This window comes from Macrobrachium rosenbergii, chromosome 14, assembly GCF_040412425.1.
Source record: "Macrobrachium rosenbergii isolate ZJJX-2024 chromosome 14, ASM4041242v1, whole genome shotgun sequence".
Taxonomy (NCBI): domain Eukaryota; kingdom Metazoa; phylum Arthropoda; class Malacostraca; order Decapoda; family Palaemonidae; genus Macrobrachium; species Macrobrachium rosenbergii.
In genome coordinates, this window is record NC_089754.1 from 54,369,226 (window position 1) to 54,390,904 (window position 21,679).

At 38.1% G+C, this 21,679-nt stretch overlaps 2 protein-coding genes across 2 annotated transcripts; both read right to left on the bottom strand.

The window, feature by feature from the left end:
- Nucleotides 1–11,191: 11,191 nt before the first annotated feature.
- Nucleotides 11,192–13,813, bottom strand: LOC136845627 (early endosome antigen 1-like). Its single transcript, XM_067115785.1, has one exon. It carries the CDS (start codon nucleotides 13,383–13,385, stop codon nucleotides 11,730–11,732), a length of 1,656 nt encoding a protein of 551 aa, XP_066971886.1. The 5' UTR covers nucleotides 13,386–13,813; the 3' UTR covers nucleotides 11,192–11,729.
- A 1,424-nt stretch (nucleotides 13,814–15,237) lies between these two features.
- Nucleotides 15,238–16,485, bottom strand: LOC136845552 (myosin heavy chain, clone 203-like). Its single transcript, XM_067115733.1, has one exon. It carries the CDS (start codon nucleotides 16,483–16,485, stop codon nucleotides 15,238–15,240), a length of 1,248 nt encoding a protein of 415 aa, XP_066971834.1.
- Between the last annotated feature and the right edge of the window lie 5,194 nt (nucleotides 16,486–21,679).

Consider the following 21,679-nt stretch of genomic DNA (forward strand, 5'->3'; position numbering starts at 1 on the left):
TGGATCGCCCGAACTGGGCCAGATAAAGGAAATGGGTTTCCCCGTCCGTATGTGTTAGTACTAAATTACTACGTACAGCAGCCACAAATGTTGTCAACGCTCTTGCTACAGTTCCATCTGCATTCGTGCACTGTGCACTGTAGTCCAGAGCTTCTTGGTACTATGTATGACTCCACTTTAGTCCTAGTTTCAAGCCAAGCTTCACATCCCACACTTACTGTGAGGCGGTTACAATCTCAAGGATCAACCGGTTTGATAATCCTTCCATGCCAATCTATTCCAGAACGCGAAATTGTCCAGTCCCTTCTATATCCCTCGAAACACTTAACTTGCCTCTTTTCAAAAGCTATATCTTACATGTTTTAAGAGAGGAGGCTACTAACACACTTGCTCCTGCAGGGGCGGTGCTTGTTTTGGGCAGTACTGTCGGGTTTGAAGGACATCCCTTTCGGCCATATTCTTCCCTTGAAGGCTCAGGTAAATAACTTTTGGGAGATCCATCTTACGTCACGATGGTCACGCTAACTGATGCAAAGGAAAGGGTTGGGTGGCTTTTGCGCTGAATGACAATGAGGCAGTTTTATTTTCAGCCGAGAAAAAAAGGGGAATTAGTCCACGAATCTATGGGATTCATAGACTCTCTCTCTCTCTCTCTCTAGAAAAGGGGGCTAGTCCACATTCTATGGGATTCATAGACTCTCTCTCTAAAAAAAAGAATTCTCTAGACTCTCTCTCTCTCTCTCTCTCTCTCTCTAGAAAAAGGGGAGCTAGTCCACGAATCTGTGAGATTCATCTCTCTCTCTCTCTCTCTCCACAGAAAAAGGGGAGGTAGTCACGAATCTGTGGGATTCATAGACACACTCTCTCTCTCTCTCTCTCTCTCTCTCTCTCTCTCTCTCTCTCTCTCAAGGATAAAGATCGACTGAGTAGGAAATATTATGCCTTTGAAAGACTACAAAGATCATTAAAAAAAGTATATAAAAATGATTGGTCTAACACATGGCCAACTTATAAATATATTGAAAATAAAAACAAACTGAATGAATCAAGCCAAAAGTAAATATGAGAACAGCAAACAAGTACACGCATTAACGTGGATACAAACGTCATTAGTCTCCTAGGAGATAACCATATCTAGGCGATACCGAAGGTAAAATTCGTAGGGAAGAAATTCCGCACGTTCACCAGAGGCATTCACACACACACACACACACACGCATATATATATATATATATATATATATATATATATATATATATATATATATATATATATATATGTATATACGCACAGTTACATATGATTACAGTATTTGTATAATACTTCATTTATCTATTTAATTACAGGCACGTTTAGGAGACTGACAGAACATCTTACGAAATCTTGCCCATATAGGCCTACAAAACAAAGAACAGTGAACGAACAAGACCTAAAATATTCCCAGCCCACAAAGATTACATTTACCCGACTGACTAAATAAATTATCATAAATGACGTGACGTCAGCAAAACGGTCAAAGGCGCCAAGGACAACCACCTCCTACAAAAAAAAATAAATAAATAAATAAAAAAAGCCGCCAAACCCAGGAAAAGTGTTGAAATGTCTCTCTCAAAGGATACCACAAACACGCCTACACGGAGGGAAGGCCCCAGTGCTCTTTCCTGGTAAAGAAACACAGGGGGCCACGGCTCTCTAAAACAAAGTTAGTCTTGTTTCAGAGCGTTAGAAGGGTGTGTACGTCGATTTTTTTTCAGCCCCACCGTTTATAAGGATGCGGGCTGAATGGCACGCGAAACATGGAGGAAAAGCGGTACGTAAGCTTTATCAGTCCGGTTATCCTCTCCTTTGCGACTTACAGGGATAACAAGAGGCAGGAAAGCTTTAATCAATCCGGTTTTATCCACCTGAAGTTCGAACCATACTTTAATGAATCCAGGTAAAACCGTCACAGGGAAAAAGTCACAGGAAAAAAAGTCACAATAATCCATCCTAAATGGTGACCCCAAGGGTTTTAACCCAAGGGTTTTAATGTAGGTATCCACCTTTGCGGCGTGTCTAGTGCAACCCCTTTGGGATTACCGTAAAAACATAAAACAAAAGACTGTAAATATCATAAAGATAATGGCCCCCAAGAAATATTATTAATTTTTCCCAGTGGCTTTTTTTACCGGCCACCATAAATTATTGTGACTTTTTTCTTCCTAGCCAAAATTATGATTTTTTCCCTTGTGACTTTATTACCGGCCACCATAAATTAATGTGACTTTTTCCTAGCCAAAACTGTGACTTTTTCCTGTGAATATTACTGGCCACCACTGTAACATTGGGCCTAATGCAGTTGACAGTATCGACTAGTTTAAATTTAATGTAAGAAACAAACGTTACCCCTCTCTGCAACCATCCTCTGTTAACTGATTACAGCTCTCATGGACATAAATTAGCTTCAAAAAGACAGGTTACACTTCGATGGCTGAAGGAGTACATGAGATACCAACAATCTGAGAAGACTGCTCCGTCTCGCTAGGCAAGTCGCAAAATAAAACGCTCCGTACATACATGACGCAGCAGTTTGTTCTGGACATCAAAAACTGCTACTGTACAATTCTCGTCTAGAGTGACACTCACATACTGTTTATACATGTATCTTGAGCATATACATATTTGTACTTATTTTCTCCTGTGGACTATACTGACATTATATATATATATATATATATATATATATATATATATATATATATATATATATATGTGTGTGTGTGTGTGTGTGTGTGTGTGTGTGTGTGTGTGTGTGGATGTATATATATACAGATCTTAATATACGCTGTATAAACTGCACACAAAATACATAGACATTATCCTTCATGACGCGTTTAAAATTCATCCGGCAACGATCAACTGAACCCGGCGTGCTTTGCAAGAGCTCCGATTTCACTGCCTCGGCAGAAAGAAACTTTCGACTGCATTCTGTACACGGATCACGCCTTCCGTGTCCCTGGCGTGGCAGCGAAATGACAACGCTGTTCTTTGTTGTTGCTTAAAGTCTCCTCTAACGCAGAACTTCTATAAAGAATGGGATATGAGGTAGGAAGAAGACGAAGAAGGATGAGCTGATAAGAAGGATATAGAGAAGGAGGAATGCAATATAAAATTTAGGCCAAAGGAATGCTTGAATGGTGTAACAGGAGGAAAACCTCACAGTTACGCTATGCAACAAGTGTTAGAAGATGGAAAAGAGAGGGAATATAAATAAAGGTACAGTATATAAGGAATGAAAGGGGTTGCAGCTAGGGGCCGAAGGGACGCCGCAAAGAACCTTAAGAAATGCCTACAGTGCACCGCGTGAGGTGCGCTGACGGCACTACCCCGCTACGAACACGGAGATATACGTCAGAGAAAAATGACAAACATGCGTTTTCAACTGGGAACACAAGCAGCCAGCTCAACCACTTCACATGAGAAATCGTCAATCGCCATTACCCATTTTCTGAGCTCTTGGGAGGCTGAAACTTGAAACGGAGTAATTCTGTTTCAAGTTTCACAATTAACTTTGATCCTTTTCCATTCCACGGTTAAGCCTTTCTCTGTCTGATAGGTATATATTAATTTGACCAATAATGAAAGCACGGTTAAGCCTTTCTGTTCGAAAGGTATATAAGACTTAGACCAACAGTGAAACAAAATGTATGCTAAACCGTTTTGAGAGACTTTTAAAGGAGGAGAGAGAGAGAGAGAGATTATGGAAAATTTGATAAGTATATACTGTATGACTTAGACCAATAGTGAAACAAACGCATGCTAATCCGTTTTGAGACTTTTAAAGAGAGGAGAGAGAGAGAGAGAGAGAGAGAGAGAGAGAGAGAGAGAGAGAGAGAGAACATGGTGTCAGGTTTAGAAATCTCACTGCTATTGATTTTACTTAATGTTTTACTTCACTTGCTGGTATTTTATTCTGTTAAAGCTTGAGTATTGAGTTTGTTAACTTTTATATATATATATATATATATATATATATATATATATATATATATATATATATATATATATATATAAAAGGCAGAGCAATATTGTAACTTAATTAAGAGCAAGAACAGACATGAGAAAGCTGTGTGTCTGTTTGATGGACAACATAAAAAACTCATGTATTACCTTACTAGGAATGTTCATATTCTTTCATTGACATAAACACTTGCACTCCAGGCCTACATATGTGTGTGTGTGTGTGTATATATATATATATATATATATATATATATATATATATATATATATATATATATATATATATATATATATATATATATATATATATATATATATATATATATATATATATATATATATATATATAGGCCTAGGATGTGTGTGTGTATGTGTGCACCCATATTAGAGAATTATAATTACCATTACCCAAATAAACTAGAAAGGCAGCCAAGGAAATTAATGCAATAATAATAATAATAATAATAATAATAATAATAATAATAATAATAATAATAATATACACCATTACAGCCACACAAGATAAGTGACTCGTGAATTTAGTCACGCCAACAGGATAATCTCCTGCCAAATTGAAGTTACTTGAAGACAATTTTCATATTTAGTCCAAAAATTGGCTGGTTTTTTTGCACAGGCTGATTCTTTATTATTAAAGTTTAACATTCCACATAAATCTTTCAACACTAAACTCGGTTAAAATGTCACCTTGGATTTATTATTATTATTATTATTATGGCTGTGGATTTTATAACCTCCTTCAGCAATCAGAAAAATAAAAAGATCTGAAAATGTCTACGACGCAGGAAAAGTAGAAACTGCAAATAAACGGCCAAAGTAGCAGTGGGGTTGATTTTATGAAATTCAGGTTGTCAAGCCAGTCACTGGGGCACTTTCTCAAGAGGGAAAAGAGGGACTTGGAGTGGTTGGAGAGCAAGAAAATAAAAGAGATGATGGGCAAGGTTTCAAGTGGGCTGAGTAGGGGCATCGCTAAAATAATCAGGACAGGCATAAAACACATATTTTGATGAGACAGTTATCACAAGTGGGAAATGGCTCCGACAAAAATAGAAAACACAACTTTCGTTGAGACAGTTTTCACAAGTGGGAAACGGCTCGTAAGAAAAATGGTGGAAAATTACAAAGCAAAAGAAAATCAAAGGGAAACTGCAAGCAAACAGTACCAATTCACTGCACAGTAATAAAAATGTTTGATAAATTATAATAAAAAAATGAATTTTGAGCAATGTTATAAAAAAATGAGACTATATCAAAAGAAATTAGCCATAAAGTGTCCCAGAAATTACAGGAAAATGTAAAAATAAAATACAAAGAATCAAAACAAATCAGCCATTAAGGGTGAAAATAGAAAAGTGACTGTACAGCTTCTTTAAAAAAAATCAGCCATAAACTGAAAATGCAAAACATTGAAAATATTCAAGAACAGGAAAATAAGGAACTCATGGCTATTGCACCTGATTTCTGTAAGATGATATACTTGAATATATATCACAAAAAACAATGATAAAGATGAAAGAAGTCAAACAATCTTATTTTCTAGATAGCCAGTTTTTTGACTAAAAGACAGATTCTTTAGATAAAAAAATCTTGTTCCAAGAATTTTAAAATAATAAAAGTATTACAACCAATATTCAAGAACAGGTTTAAGGATGATCGAGGGAATGACAGGGCTATTGGCCTGATTTCTGTAAGATGAGATATTTGAATATATATCACAAAAAACAATATAATGTGAAATTCAAGTCAAACAATCTTATTTTCTAGATAGCCAGTTTGGATTTCGTAAAAAAGATCACTCTTAACCAACCTTTCAGACTTGTTCCAGGATATGTTTAGTACTTATAATAAAAGTAGAGCAACAGGTATACTCTCTGGATTTCTGAAGACAATTAAAAAGGTGCCACAGAGAAGGTCAATGGCAAAAGTCAGAAATCTAAGTAGCAGAGATTGAACACAGGAATGGCTTTGTGACAGAAAAGTTTCCATCAATGGATACTTCCGTTGCTGGCACCACGTCACAAGTGGTATACCTCAGAGGTCACTGCTTGGTACTTTTCTCTTTATTATCTATATAAACAAAATAAGCAAGTTTCTTGGCAACACAAAAATCACTATCAATGCTGATATCAATACAACTGCTGAACAGTTTGCATTAGACCTGCACAAATATGTGAATTCCCAATAAAATTCCAAGTGACCTCAGACCTAGAAAAATGCAGTCATGCACATTGGTTAAAAAATAAGAATACCAACTCTAACCTGTTTGGTAAAGAGGTACAGAGTCATTATCAAGAGAAAGATCTGGGAGCCATTACCATTAGCGACAAACAACCCACTAAGCATGGGATCACAGTTGAAAAGCATACAAAGAAAATATCCGGATACATTAAACATCTCTTTACTAACAGGAAACGGAGACAATACTGTTCTTTATAAAATGCACTGCCTACACCTTCCTTAGAGCATGTTGTTCTGGGCGCCATCCAGGATGAAGGCTGCATAAAGATTAGAAGATGTGCAGGCAAGAGCCACCAAACTAATAACCTAGATACCAAAGGAGGTTAGAATGACTAAAATAAGTGCCAGTTTCTGGGACCATTTTAGATACTCAAAGGCATGAATAATGTAGGCAACTATTTACCTTACGTAGCAACCAAACTAGATCTAACGAATGGAAAAGGCCCAACACCAGCTGATATCTGAACTTCACATAACCTCATTTATAACAAAACTGAATGATCAAGTGGTGGTCAGGTATCAGATGTAAATAATTTTTCGAGATCAATGTGGGCAGCAGTCATGATAAAGGTATCAGATGTTCTTAATTTTTCTGCTTTTAAATGGGGAAATTTGAAGGACTTTTCATTTCACCTGTGGTCTGATTCTGACAATCGCTTTAGACCCCGGCACGTATGGGCAACGCCCTTTCAGTCATGATAAAGGTAATGGGGTTTTTTTGTTATGTTTTTAGAATAGTGGTTTGTTCTGTTTGTGTGTGTATTTAGTCTGTAACATCCATTTCTTTTTAACAAAAATTACAGAACCTGCCTCTCTTGAAGATTTACACTCAAAATACAGAACCAAGATTTACACTCAAGAAAATTATTTTATCCTCACCTTATAAAATGTGATTTTTCTTTATATTCTTCACTGTGATTACTCAGATAATGATGTCAAGTAAGTTCATTTTAGGTCATGTAAAAGTGAGATTTATAAACCGCTGATAACACTGAATTATAGTCAAAATTATTCTAAACACCTTAAAAGGTGTTTAAAATACTTTTGACAAAAATGTTTGTCAGAAATCCTTTAAGTAACTGCCCTGCCCCCCAGCCAGTCCTGGTCATTTCAGCCGTAAGTTATTTAGGCTGTAACACCCAAAACAACGTAAGAGGTTATGTTCATGGTTTTACCGTTATATTTATCGTATTTATCATCATTATTTTATGTTTTACACCTACATCCCCTAGAGGCTGGTACTAAACATGGCGCCCATTTTGCACGTAAACGTGCTTACAGCCTAAATGACTTACAGCCAAAACGACCCGAACTCCCCCCAGCTACCCCCTATATCTATCATTTCCCATCTAGAACTGGTGACTACTGACAAAGGAAATGTTATATAATTTTATGATGTTGAAAGAAGGAAGTATCCTTGTAGAGCCTATACCACTGCCAGTACTCCAGGTAAGGTTCATCCCTCTTGGTGCAGTAGGACCGGTCCCAAGGTTAGGTTAGGTTAGGATGCATCTCTGCATTTCACTCTAAAGCCTAATTTATGGTACTAAGCTATGGGTTATATCCAAGTCATTGCCATTTTCACATTATTACTCTTTCACTTATCCCACCTAAAAACCTTGGTTTTTGGGTTGGCGGGGATAAGGGGTTAACAAGGTATTTCCGACGTCATGGAATGTCAAAAACGGATTGTTCGAAACAAAAAAATTTCCACTGGTCTAAACAAAATTTCAATGCAAAATTCAATTAGGTAGAACTATAGTATAACTCTGCATGGCTTATTACCTTGGAAATTGAGGTTTTTCTATATTATTTTGGTTGCTTACCAAGAACTTAATGTTATTTTTTGGCAGTCGACTGCATTTAACCTGTAATTAACCTCAGAACTGATATGTTATTGTATGCTGGCCATCCTGGAATGCAATCGCACATGGGCAGCAATAAAGGGGGAATTCTGGTAAAAAGTGGAGTTTCCTTCACCTGGGGTCCAGGAGGCAGAGCCCCCATCTGAGTAACAGGGCCTGTTAGGTTAGGTTAAGGTAGGTTAGCATTGTTTCTTTTATAATAGGTTTCCTTAGCCAATCCCTTATTGAACATATGGCTCCCACATACCTAGCACATGCACGGAATCCTTCCAGGGTGGCAACCATAACAATAACATGTCCGTTCTCTCTCCCTATCTTTTACCCCACCCAAAACCCACAGCCCCAGTCCCAAAGGGTCCCCGATAGAGATGTGAGGTTAATAATAATTGACCACCAATAAACAACACCACCTCCTTCATCAGCAACACTAAAAGTATAGGAAAACCCAATCTCCAAGGTAATAGTCCGTGCAGAGCTTTTGTTTAGAAATACCCCCTTCCACTCACTTATCCCATTTAAAAACCTTATTTCAAGGTTAGAAGGATAGACTAAGGAGTTAACGCGGCATTTCCATTGGCATAAACGAAATTTCAATGCAAAATTCAAGCAAGTGTAACTTGAATTGCTTTATGAATAATTTAACGTCACTACATACCGTTTCGGTTAGGCTAGTTTAGCATCACTACCTAGCATATCCTTTATTTATCCCTTCAACCAAACATCAAAGTTATTAAAAAAATGGGGCATACGGTCGGTTGGATATTTAATTCATGCATAAATTAGTCGTGAACTGATGGAACAGGCTGAGAGAAATCTGATCTACGCGACATAAGTTCGTAAAGGCAATAACTATCCTGGCCTTGGCCTTATAGTGAAATCAGCCTTAGCCAGCAATTAAGAAGGGAATACTCACACATTATTTGCCAGGTTAAGGGCCAGGACACACTACATACTGCCGAGTATAGCAGTATTCAACGAGGAAATAGGGATAACAAATTTTGAGTCGAATTCGAATATCACTATAGGGTATATCAAAACTTAATTGTCAAGTGTCAACAAAATAATGACTTGGTGTCGAAGGGATATCATCTTTTTAAATTATTTCTTAATTATAATTTATGATTATAAGGAAAAATTTCCTCTATTATAGTGAAATTAGTTGTTAAATGTCTATTTAATATCAATAATTGTGATTTAATTTAGTTTATTTACGATTTTATATTCTAAGAATACAGTACTTTAATACGAAAAGTGAGTATCCTAGGTTTAGTTTCTAATTCTTCTTCTTGAAAATAATTTACGATAACTGTGCCACCTGTCAGTCTTTAAAGAAACCTTTGGAAAGCTGCGAATTGCTACGTACAATTTGAAAGTGTGATAATCCCTTTTTCTCTTTCCCAACTTAGAAACCTGAGGGAGAAAAGTGGAATGAGAAAAGGAAGAACGTCATAAGATTCAGTACAGAATCGTGAAAAGAATATCGGGAAAAACCAACATCTTCTAGGACATGCTAGAGATGGTAATTGAAACGGATGCAGTACCGCAAATAGCCCGGTAGATGTCATACTATAGTAGCACCCATTAGTTTTCTATTCAGAAAACTAAAAACTAAATCCTCTTACAGAGAAATCAAGATGATACTTTATTTTATTACAACAGGATAAACAAGACGATTTAGAATTACCCCAGGATACCCTACGCCAAATTTTAGTGACCAATATTCGTAAATTGTCCATCTGTATTGGTGGCCTAGTTTAGTGGGCCACGGGTCCTGGCTTCAGTGATATTGAAACACCTGACCCCATCGCGTTGACGGCCAGGAACGAGTATTCTGAGGGTGAAAATGGACGATGTTCTTTATCCATCCCTGAGTTCTAGCTCTTTAAGAAGTTCTCACGGGGAGATTTGTCTGTTTTCTTTTTATCTAATTATTCATTTGTCTTCCTTGTAACTTTCTGTCGTAACGTAAAAAAAAAAAAAAACATATAGAAGTTAGAGCCATATCTCGCAACACGCCACCTCGTTGACGCTCCATGGATCACTGAGATTCTTCCTGATAATCTTTTAATGTATCTTCTAACTTAGTCTGTTGCTGAGTTAATCCTATTGATACCAGGAAGAGCGAAAGTTCAGGTGTTTAGCACACGTCAGGTTGTGTTAAAAGGAAGTTATAGTATTATTTGCATATTTAATAGGTGTACATATATATATATATATATATATATATATATATATATATATATATATATATATATATATATGTGTGTATGTGTGTGTGTGTGTGTGTGTGTGAGTGTGTGTCTGTGTGTGGTATACATACATACTATATATAAATGTGCGTGTGTGTCCATTCACACACACACACACGGGCACACACACACACACACACGCATATTTATATATATATATATATATATATATATATATATATATATATATATATATATTATAATATATATATATATATATTATATAGTATATATATATTATTTATATATTATACATATCTATCTATTTATCTATCTATCTATCTATCTATCTATCTATCTATCTATCTATATATATATATATATATATATATATATATATATATATATATATATATATATATATATATATATATATATATATATATATATATATATATATATATATATATATATATATATATATATATATATATATATATATATTTGTGGGCCTTTACCGATCGTAGGCGATCTCACCCCTGGGGCATCCTCGCCAACAGAGCATCATTGAATGGGGGTTTATTTTTGCCAGGGGTGGACCCTTCCCCATTCTCAGCTCCATCAGCTAGCCAAGAGAGATGGAATCCTCAGTCATATGACCCTACATCATGAGACGCCAGCCAGTCAGTCAGTGAAGAACCTCCAGATCATTCCTCTGCCATTGACGGAAAACAGGTGATTTCTTCATAGCCATTTCTCTGCTCCAATCACTTCTCTGCTACAGACAGGAAGCTTCCAATCTCCAAATCGCACGATGGTGAATTTCAGCTATTCCTGACGGTGCGCCCTTCGATGACTTAGTGCCCTGCCACAATGGGACCAAATATTTTGCATATGTAAAAGGCATTAAACTTACGGGTTCTTACGCCGCGCCAGAGGTTGCCACTGTAGTATATGCAAGAATTTGATCCAATGTGCTTTGCATAACCCATTTTGCATATATAAATGGCATTAAACTTACGGGTTTTTACGCCGCGCCAGAGGTTGCCACGGTTAGTATATGCAAAACTGGTTATGCAATGCATAACCCAGTTCACATATGAAGCAAGGCATGAAACTTACGGGTTTTTACGCCGCGCCAGTGGTTGCCTTACAAGCATATGTGATTGGGCATTAATACCCCGTTGGAGGGGTATCATGTGGCATGATAAGGGGTGCACTGCAGTCCATTCTTCGGGCACTTGCCGCCACTCCCACCAGTCGCTGTAGTCTCTCCATCGCGCAGAGATGCTTCCGCAGTTGTATCCAGGAACGATGTCCATCACAAAACTCAGGTTCCTTCTGTTCCAACATCACAGATGTCCTGTCTTCCGTCTTCTGCAAACAGGCCATTCGTCGTCCTAAAACTGCAGGTCCTTAAGTGACAGAGTTTATCTTATAGAGATTTTTTACAAATTTAGATTCTTGCTCCAGTTTTCGGAGCCTGGCTGCAGATTCCAGTCTCATCTTCTGATGCAGTTCATCTCTATTCGAGGGTCTCTTGGTGGCAGCCGAATGCTGTTCCGATGCCCTCATTTCATTTAGTCCTTCCTCAATGGCGTCCAGTCGTCGGTAGAGGGCTTTACAATCGATCTGAGGTTTCCTCAGACATCGAGTTTTATCCAGAGCCCTTTTCTTTTCGACTTTCCTTTCTGGTACAGACTCTTCTAATATCGTTTCCAATTTAACCACATTCCTCTTTCTTTTGAGCATTTCCTTAGTTATCAGATTGCGTTCCATCAATGTTTCGTTCTCCTTTTTTTCTTTAAGAACGCTTAATTTCGCTTCCAAGGATCTGATCTTCGTGTCCTTGTCCAAGTTCTCTTGTTGGAGTCTTTCAATTTCGACGATTGCCTCCATCTTCTCGAACTCAATCGTCTCCAACTCCTCCTTGGTGTCTGCCAGTTCGAATTCCAGTCGGACTGTCCTCTTCGTCATTGCATTCAAGTTTTCATTCGCTTTTTCTGCTTCAGCAATCTTAATTCTTTTCAATAGACCAATTACCTCCTTCTGCTTTAGAGAGTTTTCATTCTCCAGTCGGAGGATCTCTCTATCTTTCAGCAGGTTCTGTGCTTTGAGGTTTTCTAGTTCATTCTTGCTCTGTGCTATTTCTGCTTGACATTCCGCGAGCTGTTGCAAATTTTCCTCAGCTCTCCGTTTCTGGATGGCAAGAACTTCCAATTGGTCTTGTAAACCAATAATTCTTGAGGTTTTATCAACGTTCTCCTTCTGCAGACTTTCGAAGCGATTTTGTGTCCTTTTGTTTTCTTCTCGAAGGCCTTTCAAGTCATCGTTCAGCCTTCTTAGTTGGACCTCCGTCGCATGTCTGTCTTCTTCCATTTCCTTCAGGTCGTGATGCAGCGTCTCTTTCTCCATTTCGAGAACTGAGATCGTGCTTTCCAAAATCATTATCGTGGAGTCTTTGTCTTCGTTCTCCTTGACTAATTTCTCCGTCTCTTTTGCCTTTTGTGTTATTTCGTTTTTCATTGTTTCCATTTCGGCAGCCATTGAGGAAATTTGATTATTCTTTTGTTGACTGAGGCGTTCCAGGGCTTTCAAGTTTTGTTCCATCTGTATTCCATTTTTGGTCATGTCGTCCACCTTCTTCCTTAATTGTTCTACCATTAGAGCTTTCTTGGCGTTCTCTATCTCAAGCCATAAGATGTTTTCATTTTTATTAAGTACTTCCTCTGTTTTATGACAGATCAAATGAGGTATTTCTTCGCAATCTGAAATTTCGTCTTCTTCAGTATCTGAAAATTCGTCTACTTCGCAGTCAGATTTATCTTCGCAGTTTGAAGTGTCGTTCTTGAAATCGTCGTCCTTAACAATTCGGGTCTCCTCCGAACACTCAGAAGTGTCCAGAGCCATAAAATCGATGAAGAATTGAACCAATTTCATGCAAAGTTCACGAAGTATAAATACTTCAGTGAATAGCATAACAAGACTAATATAAAAGATTTTCTCACTGGGGAATTTGACCCCAGAGCCAAAGCATTGTAGAAGCACAAAGTTAAGCATACTCAGAAACATCTTTAGTTTGGTATACAGATTGACTGTCTTTGCTCTATGCCCAGTTTCCAAAACCGTCACAGGCGAGTGTCAGGATTCCGGAGGCATTTTGGGCTCCGAGGAAGATGCTTTTGGTGCTGCTTCTGTCTTCGGGGATTCCTGGGGATTCCGTGGAGAGCTGGTTATGCCCAGCGGCTGGTATAATTTTGAATAATTCTTCTTCTTCTTTTTCTTCTTCTCTCTCTCTCTCTCTCTCTCTCTCTCTCTCTCTCTCTCTCTCTCTCTCTCTCTCTCTATATATATATATATATATATATATATATATATATGATTATAATAATTTTTGTACGCAATTCATTTATCACACATTACCACCAGTGAAAAATAAGAGATGCAGTGTAGGTCCTAACCGGTTTCGACTTTATTTTCAAGCCATTGACGAAGGACTGATACAGAGTATTAGAAGTCACAAATATATATACTACAGGAACAGTGCTGACGAACATGCACAACGTTAGAGACTACATATCCACCCACAGGACAGTGTCAAGGTAGGAGAGGCCTTCAAAACTCATTTGGCTAAAAATCACAATATACACTCAGGGGACAATTCTGGTAAACATACCGACCATAGGCGAAAACAGATCCACACCTGACAGGTGTGGATCTGAGGTCGCCTATTGTCGATATGTTTATCAGTATTATCTCCTGAGAGTATACTGTGATTTTTAGCCAAATGAGTTTTAAAGGCCACTCCTGCCTCGATACCGGCCTGTAGGTGGATATGTAGTCTCTAATGCTTGTGCACGTTCATCAGTACTGTTCCTGTAGTATATATATTTGTGATTTCTTCTATTCTGTATGAGTCGTTCGTCAGTGGCTTGGAAATAAAGTCGAAACCGGTCACGACCTACGCCTCGTCTCTTATTTTGCACTTGTGGTAGTGTGATATATATATATTTTTGGGCCTTTACCGATCTTAATTGATCTCACCCCTGGGGCATCCTCGCCAACAGAGCATCATTGAATGGGGGTTTATTTTTGCCAGGGGTGGACCCTTCCCCATTCTCAGCTCCATCAGCTAGCCAAGAGAGATGGAATCCTCAGTCATATGACCCTACATCATGAGACGCCTGCCAGTCAGTCAGTGAAGAACCTCCAGATCATTTCTCTGCCATTGACGGAAAACAGGTAATTTCTTCATAGCCATTTCTCTGCTCCAATCACTTCTCTGCTACAGACAGGAAGCTTCCAATCTCCAAATCGCACGATGGTGAATTTCAGCTATTCCTGACGGTGCGCCCTTCGATGACTTAGTGCCCCTGCCACAATGGGACCAAATATTTTGCATATGTAAAAGGCATTAAACTTACGGGTTCTTACGCCGCGCCAGAGGTTGCCACTGTAGTATATGCAAGAATTTGATCCAATGTGCTTTGCATAACCCATTTTGCATATATAAATGGCATTAAACTTACGGGTTTTTACGCCGCGCCAGAGGTTGCCACGGTTAGTATATGCAAAACTGGTTATGCAATGCATAACCCAGTTCACATATGAAGCAAGGCATGAAACTTACGGGTTTTTACGCCGCGCCAGTGGTTGCCTTACAAGCATATGTGATTGGGCATTAATACCCCGTTGGAGGGGTATCATGTGGCATGATAAGGGGTGCACTGCAGTCCATTCTTCGGGCACTTGCCGCCACTCCCACCAGTCGCTGTAGTCTCTCCATCGCGCAGAGATGCTTCCGCAGTTGTATCCAGGAACGATGTCCATCACAAAACTCAGGTTCCTTCTGTTCCAACATCACAGATGTCCTGTCTTCCGTCTTCTGCAAGCAGGCCATTCGTCGTCCTAAAACTGCAGGTCCTTAAGTGACAGAGTTTATCTTATAGAGATTTTTTACAAATTTAGATTCTTGCTCCAGTTTTCGGAGCCTGGCTGCAGATTCCAGTCTCATCTTCTGATGCAGTTCATTTCTATTCGAGGGTCTCTTGGTGGCAGCCGAATGCTGTTCTGATGCTCTCATTTCATTTAGTCCTTCCTCAATGGCGTCCAGTCGTCGGTAGAGGGCTTTACAATCGATCTGAGGTTTCCTCAGACATCGAGTTTTATCCAGAGCCCTTTTCTTTTCGACTTTCCTTTCTGGTACAGACTCTTCTAATATCGTTTCCAATCTAACCACATTCCTCTTGCTTTTGAGCATTTCCTTAGTTATCAGATTGCGTTCCATCGATGTTTCATTTTCCTTTTTTTCTTTAAAAACACTTAATTTCGCTTCCAAGGATCTGATCTTCGTGTCCTTGTCCAAGTTCTCTTGCTGGAGTCTTTCAATTTCGACGATTGCCTCCATCTTCTCAAACTCAATCGTCTCCAACTCCTCCTTGGTGTCTGCCAGTTCGAATTCCAGTCGGACTGTCCTCTTCGTCATTGCATTCAAATTTTCATTCGCTTTTTCTGCTTCAGCAATCTTAATTCTTTTCAATAGACCAATTACCTCATTCTGCTTTAGAGAGTTTTCATTCTCCAGTCGGAGGATCTCTCTATCTTTCAGCAGGTTCTGTGCTTTGAGGTTTTCTAGTTCATTCTTGCTCTGTACTATTTCTGCTTGACATTCCGCGAGCTGTTGCAAATTTTCCTCAGCTCTCCGTTTCTGGATGGCAAGAACTTCCAATTGGTCTTGTAAACCAATAATTCTTGAGGTTTTATCAACGTTCTCCTTCTGCAGACTTTCGAAGCGATTTTGTGTCCTTTTGTTTTCTTCTCGAAGGCCTTTCAAGTCATCGTTCAGCCTTCTTAGTTGGACCTCCGTCGCATGTCTGTCTTCTTCCATTTCCTTCAGGTCGTGATGCAGCGTCTCTTTCTCCATTTCGAGAACTGAGATCGTGCTTTCCAAAATCATTATCGTGGAGTCTTTGTCTTCGTTCTCCTTGACTAATTTCTCCGTCTCTTTTGCCTTTTGTGTTATTTCGTTTTTCATTGTTTCCATTTCGGCAGCCATTGAGGAAATTTGATTATCCTTTTGTTGACTGAGGCGTTCCAGGGCTTTCAAGTTTTGTTCCATCTGTATTCCATTTTTGGTCATGTCGTCCACCTTCTTCCTTAATTGTTCTACCATTAGAGCTTTCTTGGCGTTCTCTATCTCAAGCCATAAGATGTTTTCATTTTTATTAAGTACTTCCTCTGTTTTATGACAGATCAAATGAGGTATTTCTTCGCAATCTGAAATTTCGTCTTCTTCAGTATCTGAAAATTCGTCTACTTCGCAGTCAGATTTATCTTCGCAGTTTGAAGTGTCGTTCTTGAAATCGTCGTCCTTAACAATTGGGTCTCCTCCGAACACTCAGAAGTGTCCAGAGCCATAAAATCGATGAAGAATTGAACCAATTTCATGCAAAGTTCACGAAGTATAAATACTTCAGTGAATAGCATAACAAGACTAATATAAAAGATTTTCTCACTGGGGAATTTGACCCCAGAGCCAAAGCATTGTAGAAGCACAAAGTTAAGCATACTCAGAAACATCTTTAGTTTGGTATACAGATTGACTGTCTTTGCTCTATGCCCAGTTTCCAAAACCGTCACAGGCGAGTGTCAGGATTCCGGAGGCATTTTGGGCTCCGAGGAAGATGCTTTTGGTGCTGCTTCTGTCTTCGGGGATTCCTGGGGATTCCCCGGAGAGTTGGAGTCCCCGGAGTCGTTGGAAGGTACCGATACATTTGTCACTTAAAAATTCCCCTGCGGTGGTAATTCACTATCGGGGATATTCCCGAATAGCGTGAATTGGATGTTAAACGACATTTGTAGCTTTATGATTGCGTATGTAAATCGAGGTCTGATAAAAATTTCAAATACATACATATACACACACACACACATATATATATATATATATATATATATATATATATATATATATATATATATATATATATATATATGTGTGTGTGTGTGTATTCATGTTTGTGTGTATATGTATGTATACACACACACACACACACACACACACACATATATATATATATATATATATATATATATATATATATATATATATATATATATATATATATATATATATATCTTTTAGAGAATACAGTATACAGAAAAAGTGGGAAAAAAGCACGTTAAAAGAAAAAGAAGAAGAAGTATACAGAAAAAGTATTTCAAATATCGTTTACCGATAGTATAATCAAGGCCACCGAAAATAGATCTATCTTTCGGTGGTCTCGGTATAATGCTGTATGAACCACGGCCCATGAAACTTTAACCACGGCCAGGTGGTTGGCTTAGACTATATCGTTGCCAGACGCACGATTATGGCTAACTTTAACATTAAATAAAGCAACAACTACTGAGGCTAGAGGGCTGCAATTTGGTATGTTTGATGGCTGGACGGTGGATGATCAACATACCAACTTGCAGCCCTCTAGCCTCAGCAGTTTTTAAGATCTGAGGGCGGACAGACAACGCCGGCTCAATAGTTTTCTTTTCAGAAAACTAAAAAAAAAAAAACAGTACTGCTGCACAACTTCATTTACGAAAACCCCATGAAAACTGCCAAGGATAAAGTGATGATATATATATATATATATATATATATATATATATATATATATATGTGTGTGTGTGTGTGTGTGTGTGTGTGTGTGTGTGTGTGTGTATGTACATGAAAGTAGCAAGATTTTTAATCAAATGACTAAAATTATGTGGCCACAGTCTAGAGCTGTGGAGAGAGCATCCACAAACGATAATATTTAGGGACCCAGAAGTTAACGTCTCTGATGTCAGCCAATGGACAACTGATTTGGGCTGGATATTAGAACATCAGGCAGGGACCTGCACAAACTTTCAAAAGGGTAGGGGCTCAAGTGGTAAAAAGGGCACTCCTTTAGTTTTTGAAAATGAAACCTGCCCTGTTTTATATAATTATATAAGATATCTATAAAAAGAAGAAATGTTGAAAGGATAATTATGATCCAATTCTATTAATATTTCTGACAAGAAGGACACCTTGGGTATGAAGAAGAAACAGGGCAGGGGCTTAAGCACCCCCAAGCATCCGTCCCAACCTTGTGCACGCCCTGGAACATCAAGAACTAAAAAAATGAAAAAGATTAGCCTTGAAAACGACGCCAATCACAGAAAACCGTTGGTAGCCTCGCAGTTCGAGAAAAAACGTTCTGATGCATTTTTTTTTATTACCAAGGGCCCTTTTCCCTAAAGATCGAACGCCCATGCGTCACATTTAAAAGGGGCGAAACAAACAAATGACTTATTTGATCGGGCGTAAACTTTCCGTGCTCGTTGCACCTAACAGATAATGAATTAGCGCAATAGCTCAATGACCCTGAGAAAACCGTGATCGGACAAGTGAACTTCGACGCTGAATCATGTAAGAATTTTCTCTCTCTCTCTCTCTCTCTCTCTCTCACACACACACACACACACACACACACACACACACACATATATATATATATATATATATATATATATATATATATATATATATATATATATATATATATAGAGAGAGAGAGAGAGAGAGAGAGAGAGAGAGAGAGAGAGAGAGAGAGAGAGAGAGAGAGAGAGAGAGAGAGAATATACTTACATACATTAGTATACATTTATAAATTTAAACAGTTTTCTTTTCCCGCTCACGTTTTCTAGGTTTTCAGTTGCAGTGTCATGAGGCAATTACTATCAGAAATCATTACCAGATTTTTCATGCAAGCACTAGACTAGAAGTACTCAAGCCAGTGTCATGCACAACGTCTGCTGGTTCTGTGGAACTTTCCCGTTAGGTACCTTTCTCAATCGATTTTACTTTCCTCTTCGCGATGCTAATCTGTTTCTTTAACTCTGCACCTTTCTTAATTCTTCAGGTCCTGTAACTGCTTTCAAGGGGCACTGGGTTTCTCCTGATGTTTTACCTAACACCTCTTGGTGGACTCTGACTCTGCCTTTCCATGTTCTAGTTGTTTTTAGAGTATTTTCTGGTCTGTGTTGAAGGGTTTGTCCTGTGCACATGCTTTGGGTCTGTCTTCATGTCCTTGTATTGTTACTGATTTTGCTTTTAATGTTTGTTTAATGTCTTCACTAATTAATCACTGTTGATCTTTTTTTCATTTTTACCAGGCTGTACCACTTTACCAGGTTGCTAGGTTATTATTATTATTATTATTATTATTATTATTGTTGTTGTTGTTGTTGTTATTATTATTATTATTCGTAATGTAGCCTACATTATTTGTTTTAGAACAAATAACATACCCAGAAAGTTCCAAGTTGCTACAGAAGACATCGCAAGCACGTGACAAAAAGGAAGAAGAAGAAGAAGTACAAACAACTAAAAGCTGATTATATATAAAACATCCAAGATTGAAACACAAACAATAATAACTCTACCAACAAATCAACAGCCAATCAAACAAAACGAAAGCAGCGAAGAAAGAAAGGGAAAGTTCGCGTGAAACGGACCCTCCCATCCGAGATCTCAAAATATCCTTCGTGTCAAAGATGCGAGGGCGGGAGGGGGGAGGCGGAAATCGATCGCCCTCAATTACGCCTCAAGCACGAAATGGTAACACGTGTTATTCAGGCGACTGAGTTGCTTCAATCCAGATCGCCGAGTCCTCGTGACATCGGTTGCTCTCGAAACTAGATCAGTGGCGACTTCCTTCGGACGACTTGACTTCTACTGGGCGACTGCGTTGTTGCTATCCTTTTTCGTTCAACCGTCCACGTATTATCCTGCGTATTTTGGATAACGCACCAATGTACCATTGTTTAAAATACGCACGCTTTATCACTGGGAACTCCTAATTATTAAGAGGGTTCAGCAAGATCCCGAAAACTGAATAATTTGTTAATATATGACTCCATAATTATAACGAATTTCACTCTTCATTGTTACTGTTACAATACGAGCACAAAAGGCTATTCATGAACTTAACATGCTCCCATTGAACATAACCGTAAAATCTTTTTAAAAAGTTTAAAAATATTTAAGGCAGCAGGACCAGAATAAGATGCATGAGAAAATACCAATAAATAAACGTGAATAACTGGATAATTTAACAAAAAGTAAATCAGCAAAATGATAAGAAATATGATTTTTAGCTGTTAACATGATTTACGCATGGAGTCATTTTGACTGAATCATTCTTATAGTTGAAGATTTTTAAGTAATTACTCTTATTAGCTTTCTGAAAAGAAAACTGTTGTGCCGGCTTTGTCAGTCCGCCCGCACTTTTTCTGTCCGCCCTCAGATCTTAAAAACTACTGAGGCTAGAGGGCTGCAAATTGGTATGTTGATCATCCACCCTCCAATCATCAAACATACCAAATTGCAGTCATCTAGCCTATGTATTTTTTTTATTTAAGGTTAAATTTAACAATAATTGTGCTTCTAGCAACGGTATAGGATAAACCCCACCGGCAAGTGGTTCGCAAGTATCTCTTAATAAAGAATTCACTATACCCTGCAATAACTTACTTCCAAGGGGAATTAAAACTCATAAGTACATCTGCCTCGGCTAGGATTTCAAACATGGGCCTTATGTTTAGATACAGTGATGAATAGTCGATTTAACCATTAGGCTATCACGATAGACATGAGTTGATATCGACTATGCCGTGCATATTCTCGTCGAATTCAGATTCTTTACTTAGAATCGATATCAAAACCACCTCCACCATGACAGCTATATAAACTAGTAAGTTTGCAATACTTGCTAATGATATTATTGCCTCAGACTTCTTATGCCCTACTAGGCGAAGAGCTTAATACTAAAACCTTCACTTTTATACGACCTTGGGACATGCACGTGAGTTTGAAACTTTCATGACGGTAGACGGATAACTTGCATTTTTTGCTTCGTAATCAACATTTTCATGATGGTATAAAAGGTCAGGTTATAGTTTGTCAAGGAAGAGTGATTAAAACTGAACATTGTAACCTACTAACTCTGTCTTTATAGTCAATATCACTATTATTCAGAAGATAAACCCTATTTATATGGAAGAAGCCTACGGGAGTAACTGATCTGAAATTCAGTCTTCCAAAACTTACACCATAGCGCTCATCTGATAGGCCTATTACTTACAGAAACTAACACGAAAGAAGAGATCAGTTACCAGAAAAGAAAAAGAAAGATAAGTTAATAATTTAGTACATAAATAGATAAGAATATAAAACTCGGATTTTTCGTTACGAATCTTAAACCTTTATTTTTTTATTAAAAAATCGTGAAATTGTCTAGATACCCTGGAAATTGGAAAGCAAAATGTAAATAAAAATGATAAAA